Here is a 17,007-nt window from a genome sequence, read left to right as displayed (position 1 = left end):
GTAAATCACACTACACTTTTGATATGAGTTGCAGTAAAGGTTGTATAGTCCTAAAATAGTTATTGAGGGTTGGATTGATTCAGATGTAGCACTACTGAAGGCCTCGTTGTGAAATGCACGGCTCGCCACTGCAACTAGGGAATATTTAGCATCTTCCATTAACATGTCACACATCGCTTTGGAATACAAAAGGAAACGGGAGTACCCGCATAAAGTCCCACACAGGCACAGGGAGAACATGCAAAGTCTACATAGCAAGTATCTCTGTAGTGTGAGGCTTACCTAACCAGTCGACAACAAAAGAGCAGAATGTTAATAAAATAATAATAATAACAACGAACCATGTTTTGAAACATTCCACAGGATAACAAGGTTAATTGAAAAACAGACTTACAGGCATAATGAGGTAGCACTAAGTGATTTCGCACATGGACAATCGGTAACAGTTGGCAGCTCTGGAGACGACTCAGTGAGGTGATTGATGGAATCACTTAGTTAGACGGTTATTTAATTTACACGTTGATTATGGGCTGGTTTAAATATACCTGCAATATGACCCAATGGCCGTTTTTCGCTGCCAAATCAAGAACTTGTTCAGCCATGGCCTCTTGACCTTGACCCAGAGACACATTGTGGAAGTTGTTGTTGTCAAATGTGAAACCAAGTTTCTTTCCTGAAATAAACATATCATGACATATAAATTCAGTTTTGATTCAATGTGCACGTTAAGCAACTTTACTGCAATCACCCGAACAAAAAGTCAAGCATAAAAAAGTAGTAAAAAAAAATAAAAATCCCTATATTCGCTTCTCACGGAAGGTGCAGGCGCTGTGCTGGCAATAACCACACTGACATGGCAGTGAGATTGAGCTTCTAATCTAACTCTCAGTAAGACATTAAAAACTTTAATTTAAGCGGAAAGTAAATGGCTCCTCACCTGTGTCGCTGAGATTGAACAAGACAATTTACTTTTGTGGCATTACAACGTCGAACCTACCAGCAGACAGATAAGAGAGAGGTTTCCCTCACCCCAAAAAAAATAGCACTCCCCTTCCCTACTGAGACTAAAATCATTTAATCAGTGCCAGTATATTCCAAATGAAAACTGCAATGATTAAAGCCGTCGGTAGCTGTAATAAAAAAAAAAAAAAAAACAAATACATAAAACACTTGATGATGGCGTGTTGTTCAGTGCCTGTTACAAGCACTGTGCTCTTTCCGTAGTACTGATATGCTAACTTTCCACTTTGATCTGCTTATATTTAATTAGCACACCACTCAAACGCAAATTCCGGGGGAAATCCATTCCCGTTATCATATTAGCAAAGGATTTCAGTAAGGTTCAAGGTCTGTTTGCTTCATCTCGGGCTGATCCAATCTGATATTTGTTTGTTGAACAGTCAAAGAACTAAGAAAGTCAAATCCAACAGCAATGGCCGGTAATCAACGTGTTAGAATTTGTGTCATGCAAATATTTGCAGACACCGTTGGAGGCCAAAGGGTTTATTAATATACATTGTGAACACTCACGTGAAGATGGCGTTAAAAATACAGTAAAGTCTCGTTATATCGATATCGGATATAGAGATAGTCCCGGTTATGTTGATACTATTTCTATGCACGCACGGAGAAAATTACATGCAAACAGGGTTGGATATATCGATAGTCCCGGTTATATCGATATTTTTTCGGACTCCCTTGAATATCGATATAACGAGACTTTACTGTATTCAGACTATATTATTGGACAGCCAATTCAGAAGACCATCTTCCAAGACTTTCCACAATATGTCAGCCCAAAATGTCTTTGGGGTGTATCCACATCATACAGAAGTGTAAAATAACTGGCATTTACTTATCTGCCGGCCCTATTTCAGCGTTGGTGTCATCTCATAAATATGTGACCTTTCGTATAATCCCCTCAATCTCCCCAGTCTTCTCGCCGTGATGGTTGATATAAAAGACAAGAAGCAGGGGCAGATGTGACGGAACAACCGCTGTTCTCAATGATTATCTGATGGAGTTGCAATCAAGAGTCGCGAGCAGCTTCGCACGCACTTCAACTTCAATAGTCTACTTTGTAAAAATCTGTTTTTTTTTTCTTCACAATATGAAGGAATGACAGCTGTGTTCACAGTATGTATGCTCTGATAAAGCCCCAAACCCCACCCTATACTGCATTGCGAGAAGGGATTTATGGCTTATTAAAGATAAAACAGCGAGAGCGTTACCGTGTTTCTCTACATCCTTCAAAGGATCGACTCCAGGAGAGAGGATGAAGAACATGGGCGTCGTCGGACTCGTCTCTTCAAAGGACACGGCGAAGTCCGGAGATCTGCCAATCACATACTTGCCCCCGAGTTTCTCCTCCACAAAGTCTCTGCGGGGGAGGAGAGAATGGGACTATGCTATCAACAGCATATTTTGGTATCTTTGACAGGTGACTTCAAAGAATATACCATATAGAGAGACGGATATTTAAAGGTAAAACATAATGCTAAACTCTCTTCATTCTTGGGTTGTTAGCATTTTTTTTCCAAAGACTAGAACGAACAAATTTAAACCGTTGCCATTTTATTTATTTATTTATTTTATTTATTTATTTATTTTTTGGCCGGGCCCACAAACTGACGGCAGTTGTCAGAGTGGTGACATTCCATGTCCCTTGAGCCAGTCTCTGTAGGTGGGAATTGGACTGCTCACAAGGACACTGACCCCTATGGTTCCTCTCACGAGTGGTAACCCCATAGGAAGGGGAGGCCGCACCGTCCCCATGGTTGCAGGCCTGGTCACCCCCTGCTCACCGGCAAGCACCACCTTCAATTTTGGTTCTAAATCACTGTGGTTAAACTCAAGGCTCGGGGGCCATATCTGGTCCGCCACATCCTTATCATGTGGCCCGTGAAAGCAAATAAAACGTCAAATTGGTGAAATATTGTTAGCATTTTCTTGTCACATTACATTTAACTGACATGACACTGCATTAGATACATGGCATTACACTACATCACACACACTATATGAAATTAAACGTCACATAAACTACATGACATTATACTACATTATATGCACTCACTTACATTACATTACACTAACTACACTAACTTACATTATACTAACTTAAACAATAGTGAACCGTCATTTTTAACTACGTGGCCTGTGACAAAAAATTAGGTTGAGTCCCTTGTATCTAAATATTCAAACACATTTTGGCATTACTTACAGGAAAAATTAATAATTTGATAAACCATGGCATTATTATTATTATTATTATTATTATTGTTGTTTTATTTGATGCTGTGGTTGCTACTGCTATTATTATTATTAGTAGTAGTAGTAGTAGTAGTAGTAGTACTAGTAGTAGTAATAGTCGTAGTATGATAGTTGTAATGGTAGTTGTTTTGTTTTTATTGTAAAGTGTCCTTGGGTGTTTTGAAAGGCGCTTGAAAGGCGCTTGAAATAAAATGTATTATTATTATTATTATTATTATTATTATTAGTTGTAATGGTAGTGGTGGTAGTAGTGGTAGTAGTAGTATCAGTAGTAGTATCAGTATTATTAGTATCATTATTATGTGTATGTGTAAGGTATCATTAGTATCAGTATTATAAGTATCAGCATATGAGTATCAGTATATTGTTATTATTATTATTATTATTATTATTATTATTATTATTGTCATTATTATTAGTATGATTATTATTAATTTATCTATTTACTTAACCCAGGATGGCCCAAAAAAATCATACTGTCTACATGTATAAAATTTTTCGACTGCACAAATGCTTATTGTATATTGCTTGTGTATGTCCAACCATCATTTTGGCAAAATGGTGATTGTACACTGTACAGTTAATGTTTTAGGTCACTTTGTCAGGTTAATCGCTTTCGACTTTAAGATGTGTTGCTGACGCTATTATTGTGCATCAAGGCAAACGGGTTAGAAGGGCTTGTAAAGTTAAAAATGTGGAAGCAAAGTGCACAAGGTTCAATGTTCAACATGTGAACAAATAACGCGGGTCAATCAAAGCATCGCAGATCAGAGAGCGAAGGCCAAAGCGATCATTGCACCTCTCACCTCACGGCGTATGTCATGCGGTCAGGCCTTAGAGCCCTCATTATGCACAGTCTCTGGAGAGAAGTTTTATTCTTCCACTCTTGTGGGAATTTCTCCTTTTCCGGACATTCACACTCCACAAACTTCTTCCAGCGTTTAGCCGAGCCTTCGATGTCTCGGTCGAGGTTCCTGAACTCGTCCATTAAGCACAACGACTGTTATTTGATGGAGAGAATGGGGAGAAAAAAAGCATAACTGGTGAGTACAAGGGTTAAACAAGTTTTTGCAAAGGGAGAAAAAATATCCGCAAATTTAGTCCAACGTTTGCCATGGGACTGTTAATTGTTGCGTACTAAGGTCAGACACCATTCTGGACTTCTTATATACAGTGGTACCTCGGATTACGAACCCCTTGGCTTATGAACTTTTCGGTTTACGAACGTTAAATTTATGAAATTTTTACCTTGGCATACAGACTATTTTTCGGGATACACACGGAGCTGCCACAATGAGTGACGTGTCGTTCGCGAACTAGCCCGTTCTCCGAAAAGAAAATGGCAGACGGCTTGTTTTTGTCCTCTATTCCCCGCCCCCAGTCTTCGGTTAAAGCCACGTGATTGGTCAAGAACGCAGCAGTGAGGGGAGGTGGTATAAAGTCAAAGTCAAAGTCAGCTTTATTGTCAAATGCACTAACATATTTACTAATTTAATTAGTTTAATTTTAAATAAAAATTAAAAAAATAAACATTAAAGAGTCAGACAGATGACAGAGAGTGACAAAATGAATAGAAACAGTGAAATTTGGACTTCTTTCAAATTTGATAGTTCAAAGGCAGAGTGTACACTGCAAGGTTAAAATATCCCATCAATTAGGCTCCACAAATAACCCACACTAGCCATCAGTTCGATTTGAAATGAAAAGACAAGCAAGGGAACCAGCTATTAATGATGTTTCTAGTGTGTCTGCTTGTATCTGTTGCTTTTGCAATATCACAACTTCGAAGATGTACAACCCAGAGCTCCTTGAGACACTTTATGCAAAAAGCTATCCATTCCATCAAAGGTAAATAAAAGACTTTAGTATATAGTACAGTTTATTTATTTTATTTAATACCATATCACATTTATTATACATAAAATAAGGGATATTTTGTGTCGTTTTAAGGCTTAGAAGATTAGAAAGTAGAACATTGTTTTATGGGGACCTGGGAATGGATTATTCTCATTTTAATGGTTTCCTATGGGAAAGTAATTTTTGGGATACACACTTTTCACCTCTCTGGGATTAAGTTCGTAAACCAAGATATCACTGTATTAAAATAAGAGATACAGGGTGTATACTGTACCTGGACATGAAAGGATCACTTCGTAAAATGGATTAAGATTGAGACACAACAGGAGAAGCAGCTGAAAATTCAGCTTTGAAGGTTCTCAAGGGATTCATTCATTGCCTGTTAATATCATCAGGACCACGAAACAATCAAAGTATCACGTTCAAAAGCGAATTCCATCAGTTAGTCCTCGGGCAATAGCGCAGTTCATGAAAAAGCTGCCTCCAAACCCCGTAAGTGCACTTGAGCTTAAGATACTATCCAAGGAATGGAGATTGAAAAATTCATTAGCGTAAAAGCCGAAAGACGCGTGCTGCCATTTCATTTAGTTTACCGCTAAACAAATGTGACAAGACGGACAACCTCTGCTCTTTTAGGGCTGAATTAGCAAACGACTGTTCTTAACATCGGCATTGGTGGTTTGTTCATGTCTCATCCAATGTGCAATGATAATTCTGAGTGACACGGGGGCGGCAAAGATGAGCCCAGGTGAATAACAAGCTGTCACAGCAGCGGTTAAGATGATATGAAGGAGAAAACAATTATGTCTGCATACACTTTACTGAAATAATCGTAACCTCGGCTGCAAAACAGAGAGATACTGTTCAGATAAAATAGCTTATTAAAAAAATACAATGTAAACATTGTATTTTTTCTCCACTCTGGATTTGTTATTTTGATTCCTGAGAACACATAATTGATCCAAGTCTGGATGGGGGACGGATGAAAACACAATTATGTGCAGTGACGTGCGGTGAGGTTCATGGCTGGTGAGGCACCGACGTCATCAATGACGTCACCGCTCGTCTCTACTTAGTATTTGAACGGTAAATTCACCGATTTTGAAAAAAATCCTAAAACGGTGAAGTTAAATGGACAAGACCTTTAAAGTACAAATCACTAAATACATCTAACTGTTTAATTTATTTTTTCATTTGATATTTCCATGACAGCTTTCCATGATGACAGGTGAGGCACTGCCTCACCTGCCTCCACTGACTGCACGTCACTGATTATGTGCTTGCTTAATCCGTCCTTTATAATAAATAAATAAATAAATAAATAAATAAATAAATAAATAAATAAATAGCAAGCTAGCTTTGTATCTATTTTAGTTACTTCCGGGTTGAGTGAACACTGGTGTGTGTGGCTGCCGCTGCTCACCCACAGAAAAACTTATCCTGTGACTGTAAAGTGACTTTGAGAGTTTTGAAAGGCGCTTATAAATGAAATGTATTATTATTATTATTATTATTATTATTATTATTATTATTATTATTATTATTATATAAATAAATAAATAATACATTTATAAATACATATCGATATATACAAATAAATAAATAGACGTAAAAGCAAACAACTAAGTAAATAAATATACATGAATAACAAAATACAGAAATACATAGATAAATTAATAAAAACATTTTAGAAAATTGTTCTGTCCCAAAAAGAGGCATTTGTCCAGTCTCCATATTTAAAATATGACAAAAGTCAAAGCATTTAAAAATGAAATAATATAAAACAAAATAATTGCTATCAATTAATTCTATATGGGGCACTCAAATGAACATGCAACTCACTACTCTCTTTTGGTACCTTGATTGCTCCCCAGGAATGACTGGAAAGAAACTCCACCGGCGATGTCTCAGTGGGTTGGACAGGGTATCGCAGAAGGAAATCAAGCTCAGCAGGGTTGATTTCTTTGTTCATCAATAGAATCTGCAGGTATGACAAAGAAAATAATGTATTTATTTTTTGAGGCACCAAATTCATGTATTCGAACCATTCAAGCAAGTCGAGATGAAACCAACTTTTTTGCTAACCTGGAAGGCAAGCTGGGCAATATACGTGAGTTTGTCACATTCAAACAGGCCTCTGGTGGTGTATTGGAAGACTGAAGATGTGATGTTGTCAATTAAGTTGGACACCCGCTGCTTCAGATCATCGCCTGGTTCAGCCTTCACAACTGCCTTTTGAAAGACTACGCTAAAAGCCTGCAGAGGGACAGGGGTGGGCATAATCAACATTCTTCCTGTGACAATGCTGACAGATCAAGTTAACCGTCCCCATTTTTTAAAAAAATGTAACTTTTACATTGAAAAACAATCAAATAGAATACGCCATGAATCAAGATGGTCTCCAATGTTTGACATGAATCAAACTACAGTGAGACCTCAACTTACGGACTTAATTGGTTCCCAGACAGAGTGTGAAGGCGAAAAGTGTGTATCTCCCAAAAAAATTTCCCATAGGAAATCATTAAAATGGGAATAATCTGTTCACTAGTTTCCATAAAATATACTTTTCAACTAAATAAGCCTTAAAACTACACACAAAATACCTTATTCTATGTATAATAAATGTGCTATTGTATTGTAATGAAAGAAATACACTGCATTGTATCATAAAGTCACTTTATTTACATTTGTGATGGTCATTTATTGCTTGATGGAAGGCGACGGAGGTTGAAAGTCAAAGGGAATTGCTGTTTGGAAAGAGAGGCGTATTACATGAGGACTGTAATTAAAGAAATAAACTGTGCTGTAAAATAAAGTTTTATTTACCTTTTTGATGGTCATTGATGGCTTATGGAAGGAGAGTCACCTTCCATAAGGACTGTTGGTAACTTAACCTCTGATGCTGTTCGGTCGTGTGCTTCCGCCGAAGATCACTCCGCCAGCCGTGGTGGGTGTGTATTACGAAAATAGTGCTTATTATAAGGTTTAATTTTCATAAATTTAACGTTTGTAAGACGAAAAGTTTGTAAGATAAGGTGTTTGTAAGTTGAGGTCTCACTGTATACCAGTTAGCCGTCAGTTAAAGTGAAATAAATAGAAAGTACCGACGGACGTTTGATCAAAACAGTCCAGTCCAATCATAAGGACAATGTACTACATCCAAATCAGGAAGATTCTTCAACATACAGAAAAAGGTACACACTGTCTTCACATTGTCTGAGAGGTATTCATTCCATTTGTTTATGTTGTTTGTATTCATTTTCCGATCCTTATGGAGGGTCCTGGAGCCTATCCCAGTTGTCTATGGAGACGCGAATAACCAATCCCACTCTCAACTCAAACCTAGGGATAATTTGGAGTGTTCAATCAGCTGCCCATGCATCTTTTTGGAATATGAGAGGAAGATGGAGGACAGACGCTCCCCTACTTGCGGACATTCAAATTACGAACAACGGTACATATGAACATTTTTGTAGTAACATATGTTGTATTCTCTCCAGTTGTACATCTTTATAGCTCATGTATTTTATTAAAATTTATTTTTCAGTACAAACCAATACGGGTTACTTATACAAGCCTTAAACATTCTTATATAAACCTTAAACATACATTCCATACAGAAGACAGCACTGGAGCAACTTACAAACAAATTCACCTTACGAACGACCGTTCAGAAGGTATCAAGTTCGTAAAATGGACGGAGAAAATCCACACAGGCGTGATGAAAACATGCAGACTCAACATCGCTAAGTTCAACACGCTAACCACTGTGTCATTGGGCCTCCAGAAGTCAAGTATGGTCTTTGCACACGGCATTACCAGGATTCAAAAAAGGGTTATGAACCACTACATGATCACGGCTCGTGTTTGGTGTTTACACACTACATTCATGGTGCTTGTTTTGCTTTTAACATGAGCACCGTTACAAATATGGAGCCATTGAGACGTTTTTTTTTTCCCCAACATAAAACTTCAAATGTCTATCGACTTCCGAATTGTGAATGTGTACTTGAAGGCAATTTCTATCAATATAACAACGATAGACTTTGACCTAACCTGGTGTGATACACCTATATCATAAAGTATTTCCTCTCATATAAGTTACCATTACAGACTCCAAAGCGGGCTTTCATTTGATTAAGTTTGAAAACTAGCAGCGACGCAGCAACTGTACTAGTGAGAGTTGAGTGTGATTGCAAACCATATCTCAGACCGCCTCCTGTTGGAACTTGGCTGACAATATGAAAGACGTTAAGCTCTACATAACCACATTAGGGAGCCACAAACATAATAAAACAGGGCAAAGAGCATAAAACACAGTGAGCAAATGGAAGGAGGGGGGATGTGGGGGAGTGAGTGGAAAGAAGGATCTTACAGAAGGGCCCTTAGGGGGTGTGGGAACATGGCCGGTCAATAGACGGGCTACCTTGAGAGAGAACTGGTACATGGGGTGGATTTTATTGAGGTCGTTCATTATGAAGTATAATAACGAAGCCCGTGCCGCTGCCGCTCTGTAGTGCTCCCGAGCCTCGTTGATTTTGCCTTCTGTCACCTTTGATTCTTTTACCTTCAGTAAAACAAAAAATCACATTCCATCAGAAAACAAACATTAAATCTACATATTTTTGCGCACACTCCTGGATTAAGTAACCTGAAAAACCATGAAAAAAATTCCACTGAAGCTTTTCCAATGTTTCACTTTAAGCCAAAAATGATCTCACAGTCAGTGACGATAAGTACATTTTTTTTACCTTGTAGAAATGTCTGTGAAATTATGCTAGGGAATCAAAATCTTGGATGGTTGCGAGGATTGCAAGTTTGAGGGAAAATATTGGACACGGTTATGTCATCATAAAATCCTCATCATATGCCAGCACTGTTTTTGATTGGGAGGAATGTCACTGTCATTTGACTGTCATTGCGGGACAGCTCTGCATTTTCATAGCCCCGCTGTGTTCTGAAGAAAGGAGTATCAACGCGGACTATGTGGAACTGTCGCGGCTTGGAATTGAAGCAGATTTATGTTGAACAGGAGATGTGAGATCTCTTTTCATCAATGGATGCTACAGGTTCATGTTTGTTTTGAAAACTTAGCTTGTACAGTAGCAGACGTGCACATTTCACCATGGCGTCTCTGATCCACTGGTGAAAAGGAGGCTATGATCCTCCCCTCTTTCATTCAGAACTGCTTCATGTAATGAAGTGGGTGCTGAAAGTGCTTGAGATTGAACGACTGTCTGTGTCCTCACATTTTTTGTTTCGTTTTTGAATGTTGACAAGATGGCGTCACGTCAATGGCTGCCTTTACAGCAGCTCATGTATTTTGTTTTTGCTGCTGTGTAATGTAAATGTCTCCATTTTGAGACAAATAAAGACTAGTCTAATTTAATCAAATAGAAAATGCTTATAATATGAAAACAAACAAAACATTACTTTTTCCTCAATATCCGCCGCGGTGCATTTGGTCGTCTCTAGATTTTCCACGAGCGCGGTGTCACCCAGGAAATTCCCTGAAGCTGATGACAAGCGAGAAAGCAGATTATCCTCCAGTGTCTTCAAAGTGATCTTGAAACCATTCTGCTGTTTCGTCAGGTCGGACTGAAAGAAACAGAAATGTGCATATTGTCAGTCTCATTTTTTTTTTATATTTATTTTCCGATGATCGGATGTTAGAGGTTCAAGTCAATATATGACATTAATTCCGAAAGGCATGTCAAAGGCAGAACTAATCAATTTCTTATTAATTGCTACGCATATGCAAGATGGGAACGGCCCTTTGGATGCTCATATCAAACGTCTTCCAACCTCTGCAACCTTGGTGTGTCAATTCGAGCAAGAAAGTAATCAGAGAGGCTTAGGTTGCTACGCAATACAATCTGCTTCTTTTAAATTAGGCACAGAGTCATTATGGATTCAATTAATATCTATTAAAAAACACAAATTTGTTTCATGTCTTCCTGCAGGCAAAAATAAATTCAAAATAAAGCAACTATAACTTTTACAACTTGTTTTTCCTTTTTTTGTCTTCATCTTCGCCTTCCATCACGGGATTTACTGTTGGTATACAGTGATACCTCGGTTTACGAACCCCTTGGCTTACGAACTTTTCGGTTTACGAACGTTACATTTATGAAAATTTTACCTTGGCGTACAAACTTTTTTCCGGGATACACACGGAGCGTCACAATGAGTGATGTGTTGTTTGCTATGAGCCCGTTCTCACAACAAAATGGCAGCCGACTGTTTTTGTCCTCTATTCCCTGCCCCCAGAGTGAGGCCGTTAAACATTAAAGAGACAGGCAGACGACACAGAGAGAATGAGCAAATGGATAGAAAACTGTGAAATTTGGACTTGTTTCAACTTTGATAGTTCAAAGGCAGAGTGTAGACTGCAAGGCTAAAATATCCCATCAGAAAGCACCTACAAGGGATCATTCCTCAAGATGGTGAAAGAAGAAGGCTATGTTCCTCATCAAGTGTTGATGATGAAACCGGCTACTCCATTCCATCAAGCCAAACAACGACCATCACAAAGGTAAATAAAACGACTTTATTATACAGTACAGTTTATTTCTTTAATTATAATACCATAGCACATTTATTATACATAAAATAAGGTACATTGTATGTTGTTTTCAGGCTTAGAAAATTGGGTTTTATGGGGACCTGGGAACGGATTATTCTCATTTCAATGGTTTCCTCTGGGAAATTATTTTTTGGGATACATACCTTTCGCCTTACGCACTCTGTCTGGGACCCAATTAAGTTCGTAATCCAAGGTATCACTGTACTCGTGTGCCGATTTCCAAATTAAGTCTGTATTGTGACCCATTTTCAACCTCGCTCCAGTGTCATTAATGAGGTACTTGTACTGCTCTACCGTGGCGTCTACTAATGACAAAGACATTCATTACCTATCTTCAATCACAGCAGGTGAGCTGTGATGTTTGCAGATCGCACTATTTAATTGCTCTCTTTATGACGGCATTTCCTACCGTGGTGATTAAAGTTATTTTTTTGGCGCAGTTGTTATTCACTAATTTAGCTTTTGTTTCTTGTGAGGATTTTGATTTATGACTTGGTCTATCATAACAAAAAAAAAAAGTTTGCCTTTGACACAAGTGCATGTGATGCGTGGCCTTTGTAAGGATGGACTTGAATATGCTGGACAAAAATTCGTTTGGAACGGAGAAGATTTTACTGGAGGATATTTGGCCCGTATGAGTCACCGGTGACCTTCTATTACCCGCACTCATGTGCGCCTCAGGGGAAAATGCGACCCAATCCAAGAATATTCCCCCCCAAAAAGACCCAATTACAAGAATGCATATAGCGATAAACTGTCCACTGGTACTTGTAATTACCCCATGCAAGGGAAAATAAAAATTAACCATTCAGCAGAACATCCTCATTGCTTGAGGAGCCCACGATGAGAAGAAAGGAGCGTCAGTGCAGAGCGTCGATGCGTATGTGGAATTGTCGCCGCTTGGAATTGAAGCAGATTTACGTGGGAAAGGAGATTTGAGACAATCTCTTTCCGTCAATGCATGTGACAGCTTCGTGTTTGCGTTCAATATTTAGTTTGTAGCAGACGTGCACATTCCACCATGATGTCTCTGATACATTGGTGAAAATGATGCTTTGATCCTCTCCTGTTTCATCTAGAACTGCCTCATGCAACAAAGAGGGTGCTGAAAGTCCTTAAAATCGAATGCCTGTCTGTGTCTTTTGTGTTGTGTCACATTACTTGCTATATAGTATTTTTTTACTTCAAGATGGCATCTGCGAGATTGTCTGCCTTTACAGCAGCTCCTGTATTTTTCTACTTCTTCCTTTCCTTTCTTCTTACTTTCATCACTTTGCTGCTGTGAAATGGAAATGTCTCCACGGCGAGACCAATAAAGGCTAATCCAATCCAATCCCATTACAATTTAAATCTGAAAGGTAGGTCACGCCCTCATAGCAACATCAGCTGAAAAAGGCGCATCACAACAACATCTGTGACACTCTGATGAAGGAGGAAGTACACGCCGAAACATGTCAGATAATTGAACACCTAAAACGACACTGTCTGTCATAAAAGAACCTGTTGAAAAAATATATATATACAGTAAAGTCTCGTTATATCGATATTCAAGGGAGTCCGAAAAAATATCGATATAACCGGGACTATCGATATATCCGATATCGATATAACGAGACTTTACTGTAGTTTTAGATGGGGCTGCCGCCCATCCCTGGCAGCTCTTATGACTCAGTGGCAACACAAACCTCATTAAAGGTATCATGGCGCAAAAATCATTCAAATGGTTACAAACAGGTATAGCCAATTTGTACTTCGCTATCAGATGACTATAATTCTTCTTATAATTCACGTCGTACGCACAATATGGCATTTTATTCTGTTTTGAAAAAATGTTACTTTCCTCGCTGTCCCCCCTCCTCAACTTTCACTGTTAATTAAAATGATGAGTGAGTTCTAGATCTTGTTTGTTTTTCCTTCTCAGATAAATGCTAATTAAACAAACTTCATTAAATAACATCTGGTTACTTCGCTTGATTTTTTGCTTCGTGGGTAAAGTGTTGGGCGCCCTGTGTGTTTTAATTTATGAAAAATGATGACTTCTCCATGGGTGAAAAGCAACCAAGGTCAGAATACAGCAAACATGGAGTTTCTTCAGCTGTCATCTGTACTTCTTTGAAGGTGTCGGATATTTCGCTTCTCATCCAAGAGGCTTCGTCAGCAAACTAAAATGTGCTGGTAGTTTTGGCTCTATATATACATCCCTACGGTCCGGGGGTGGTGGTGGGGATATAAAGCTAGCAACCACTCATTTGACGACAATGAGGCTAAAATCTTTGTGAAAGAAAATAGATGGTTTGAAAGGGGAGTAAAAAAAGCTATTTTTATAAAACAGCAAAACCCTTCACTAAATCGCCATGGTGGGGTGAGGTTTAATTTGGATCGTTCTTACAACAGACGTCTTCAACCACATAGGCTGAGTTGGGCTGATGAGGTGATACCAGGGCAAATGGGGCAATCAGGCCAGTCATAGACCTCCATAATCAGGACAATAGAAACAATCAGTCAGGACAATAGAGTTAATCAGTGTAGCCTCAGGGAATAGGCCTCTGCTCCCCCTACCTTAGGGCAGGGAAATCATAGCAGGAGTTTGGCACCGCCGCCTCTGGACAGTAGGGATATATATATATATATATACAGTAAAGTCTCGTTATGTCGACATCGGATATATCGATAGTCCCGGTTATATCGATACTATTTCTATGCACGCACGGAGAAAATTACATGCAAACAGGGTCGGATATATCGATAGTCCCGGTTATATGGATATTTTTTTGGACTCCCTTGAATATCGATATAACGAGACTTTACTGTATATATATATTGGGCCAAAACTACCAGCACTTTTTTGTTCGCTGACGAAGCTTCTCGGATGAAAAGTGAACCATCCGACGCCTTCAAAGTAGTACAGATGACGGCTGAAGAAACCTTTTCAGCGATGGACCACTCGTGTACGACTGAGAGATTACATAGACAAACATAGGGAGGTTCAATTAAAAAAAGTGTGACTTAAGAAGATCAAAACAGTCTTTTCCTTTGCTTGAAGGACACCCAATCATGTTTTGACCCCACAAAAAAAGTGAAAGTGACGCCAATCAACAAGAAATGGTCATAAGTAGAGAAATAAACCGCACGTGTAGTAATAACTACTTGTCCTGACAGGAGTTGTTAAAAATCTCAGAAATAGTGATTTATTGTTTACGTGCTAAGTGTGCATAAATTACATTTTGCTTGGGTTTCAGATTACAAAAAAAAAAAATCATATAAATGGTCCGACCCATTACTTGAGTTCCACATTGACTTTTGATCCCTCCAACATTTCAGCCGCAGACGTTTTAAGCAAAGACAAGCGTTGCCACACTTGTCAGAGGAACCGCGGAAGTGCTTCAGCGATTTGTCTAATTGCCGTGTTGCTGGAGTTCCAACCAGCCAATCCCCTTTCAAACACGCTGACATGAAAAGAGCAGATTTGTTGATGAGACAGGCGTAGGGGGTGAATAGGGGGAGGGGGGGGGCATCATTAGGTGCTGGGAGCTTTGATCAAGTGAATTCTAACTTAATCACTTGCGTTTACATTCAATCCATGGAATATGTTGGAGACATCGTGACTGTGCGCTGCTCATTAAATCCTCAAAAGTACACCAGCGGTGACAGCTTTCAAGGTACAGCTGGTTACCAAGTGAGTGGAACCATCGTGTTGCCTTCGTGGCTGTATTTAAAAAAAACGGGTGTCTAATAAGGGCCGTCACTTACATCTATGGGAACATACACCTGCGATGATTAAGGATACACAAATGATGTGAAAATATGTGACACAACACTGTGCGTGCTACAATGTATTATGTTTTTTATAAGGTGTTAGCACTGTTAGCCGCACGGGGTTTCGACCAAAACAATGCACTTTAATTGCAGACTTTTGGTTTTAACTTGAGGGGATTTGCAGTATACTGTATTTGGTAACTGTTATAGGAATATACAGTTACGCACATCCTAGTTTTTAATGACCGGGGCAAGGTGTGACGAGGCGAATACTAACATCCGATATTTTCCGGTGAAACAACGAGAGAGAAAAATGTAAAACTCGGTCATAAAGTGATTTACAACCAATTGCAATTCCAATGTCCGTTTTATGTATCGAAGATCTTCTGCCGGATCTGTCACGATTTGCAAGGTCGCGGTGGAAAAGCAGACAGGAACCTAGAGCAGGATGTATTTGACAAGTTGTATCAAATAAAGTCAGCAGGAGCAAAATCACAAACAACAAAGTCATCAGAACAAAAAAAGGTCAAAAGTAGCAAACAAAACCAGGAATAAAATATGACAAGATGAAACAAACCTGACAGGGTGAAACAAACAATGACTCGACACTGAATGGTCGTGCCGGGAGTCCTTTTAACTGCCACTGATTAAAACGACACCTGTGCTGCTGCAGGCACGGTCCGGCAGTGCCACCCGTTGGTCAAAAACCAAAACATGACAGTTTACATCTGACAATTTGACATTTTGGTTCGGATTTCAGCAAGCTCCATGGAATTTCACAAGTTTGATTTGCTTCCACGGGCCGAATAAAATGCTGTGGCGGCCAGATTTGGTTAGCGATGGTTGATGATGCTAACGCTAGCACCCATTTGCATCCATGAGAGCAATATAATTGCATTGTGAATATCTCATCCCTACTTTTTACTGCAGAAGAAGTAGTTGTTAAAAAAAGATTGCTCATTTTACTCATTCACTGCCAGACGATGTACAAATACGTGTCCACTGCAGTGCCAAGATTTTTGACATTTTCACTCAAAATGGAGGACCCACACAATATTTAGTTTTAGTACTACATAAACATTCAATACACCTGTGTAAGCTCTCAGTTGTACAGTCGCCGCTTCAGTCAATATATATATCTATCTATCTATATATATATATATATATATATATATATATATATATATATAAAGCCAAAAGCTACCAGCACAAATTTAGTTCGCTGATGAAGCTTTTTGGATGAGTAGCAAAATGTCTGACACATTCAAAGAAGTACAGATGACGGCGGAATATTGAGTTTTAGGACTCCATAAACATTCAAGAAAAAGAAATCTGAGACTCTCTTCTTTCATCAGAAAAAAACAGTTAATTCCTAAATTTTATGGGTATGGAGTTATCTGACCTTCAAATGGGGGCAGCTGTACAAATAAATGCGGCCCCCTCATGGGAGGGAAAAACATTGCGAGAGGTCTCACCAAAGCTTCAAACGCACCCCCCGCAACAAAAAAATTAATCCGAACAAATTAGGGAATAGC

At 38.9% G+C, this 17,007-nt stretch overlaps 1 protein-coding gene across 2 annotated transcripts in view; it reads right to left on the bottom strand.

The window, feature by feature from the left end:
• dnah9 (dynein, axonemal, heavy chain 9) overlaps positions 1 to 17,007 on the bottom strand; it is a 163,534-nt gene that overhangs the window by 24,699 nt on the left and 121,828 nt on the right. For both annotated transcript variants that reach the window (XM_089015298.1, XM_089015297.1), the window contains 7 exons: positions 10,564 to 10,728; positions 9,557 to 9,697; positions 7,216 to 7,386; positions 6,989 to 7,111; positions 4,080 to 4,273; positions 2,232 to 2,380; positions 546 to 673 (listed from right to left, as the gene is read on the bottom strand). In XM_089015298.1, coding sequence (XP_088871424.1) covers positions 546 to 673; positions 2,232 to 2,380; positions 4,080 to 4,273; positions 6,989 to 7,111; positions 7,216 to 7,386; positions 9,557 to 9,697; positions 10,564 to 10,728 — 1,071 coding nt within the window. The remainder of the gene's footprint in view (positions 1 to 545; positions 674 to 2,231; positions 2,381 to 4,079; positions 4,274 to 6,988; positions 7,112 to 7,215; positions 7,387 to 9,556; positions 9,698 to 10,563; positions 10,729 to 17,007) is intronic.

Source organism: Hippocampus bargibanti, linkage group LG15 (genome assembly GCF_051943395.1).
Source record: "Hippocampus bargibanti isolate YZ-2025 linkage group LG15, ASM5194339v1, whole genome shotgun sequence".
Classification (NCBI taxonomy): domain Eukaryota; kingdom Metazoa; phylum Chordata; class Actinopteri; order Syngnathiformes; family Syngnathidae; genus Hippocampus; species Hippocampus bargibanti.
This window is presented reverse-complemented; position numbering and strand designations above follow the sequence as displayed.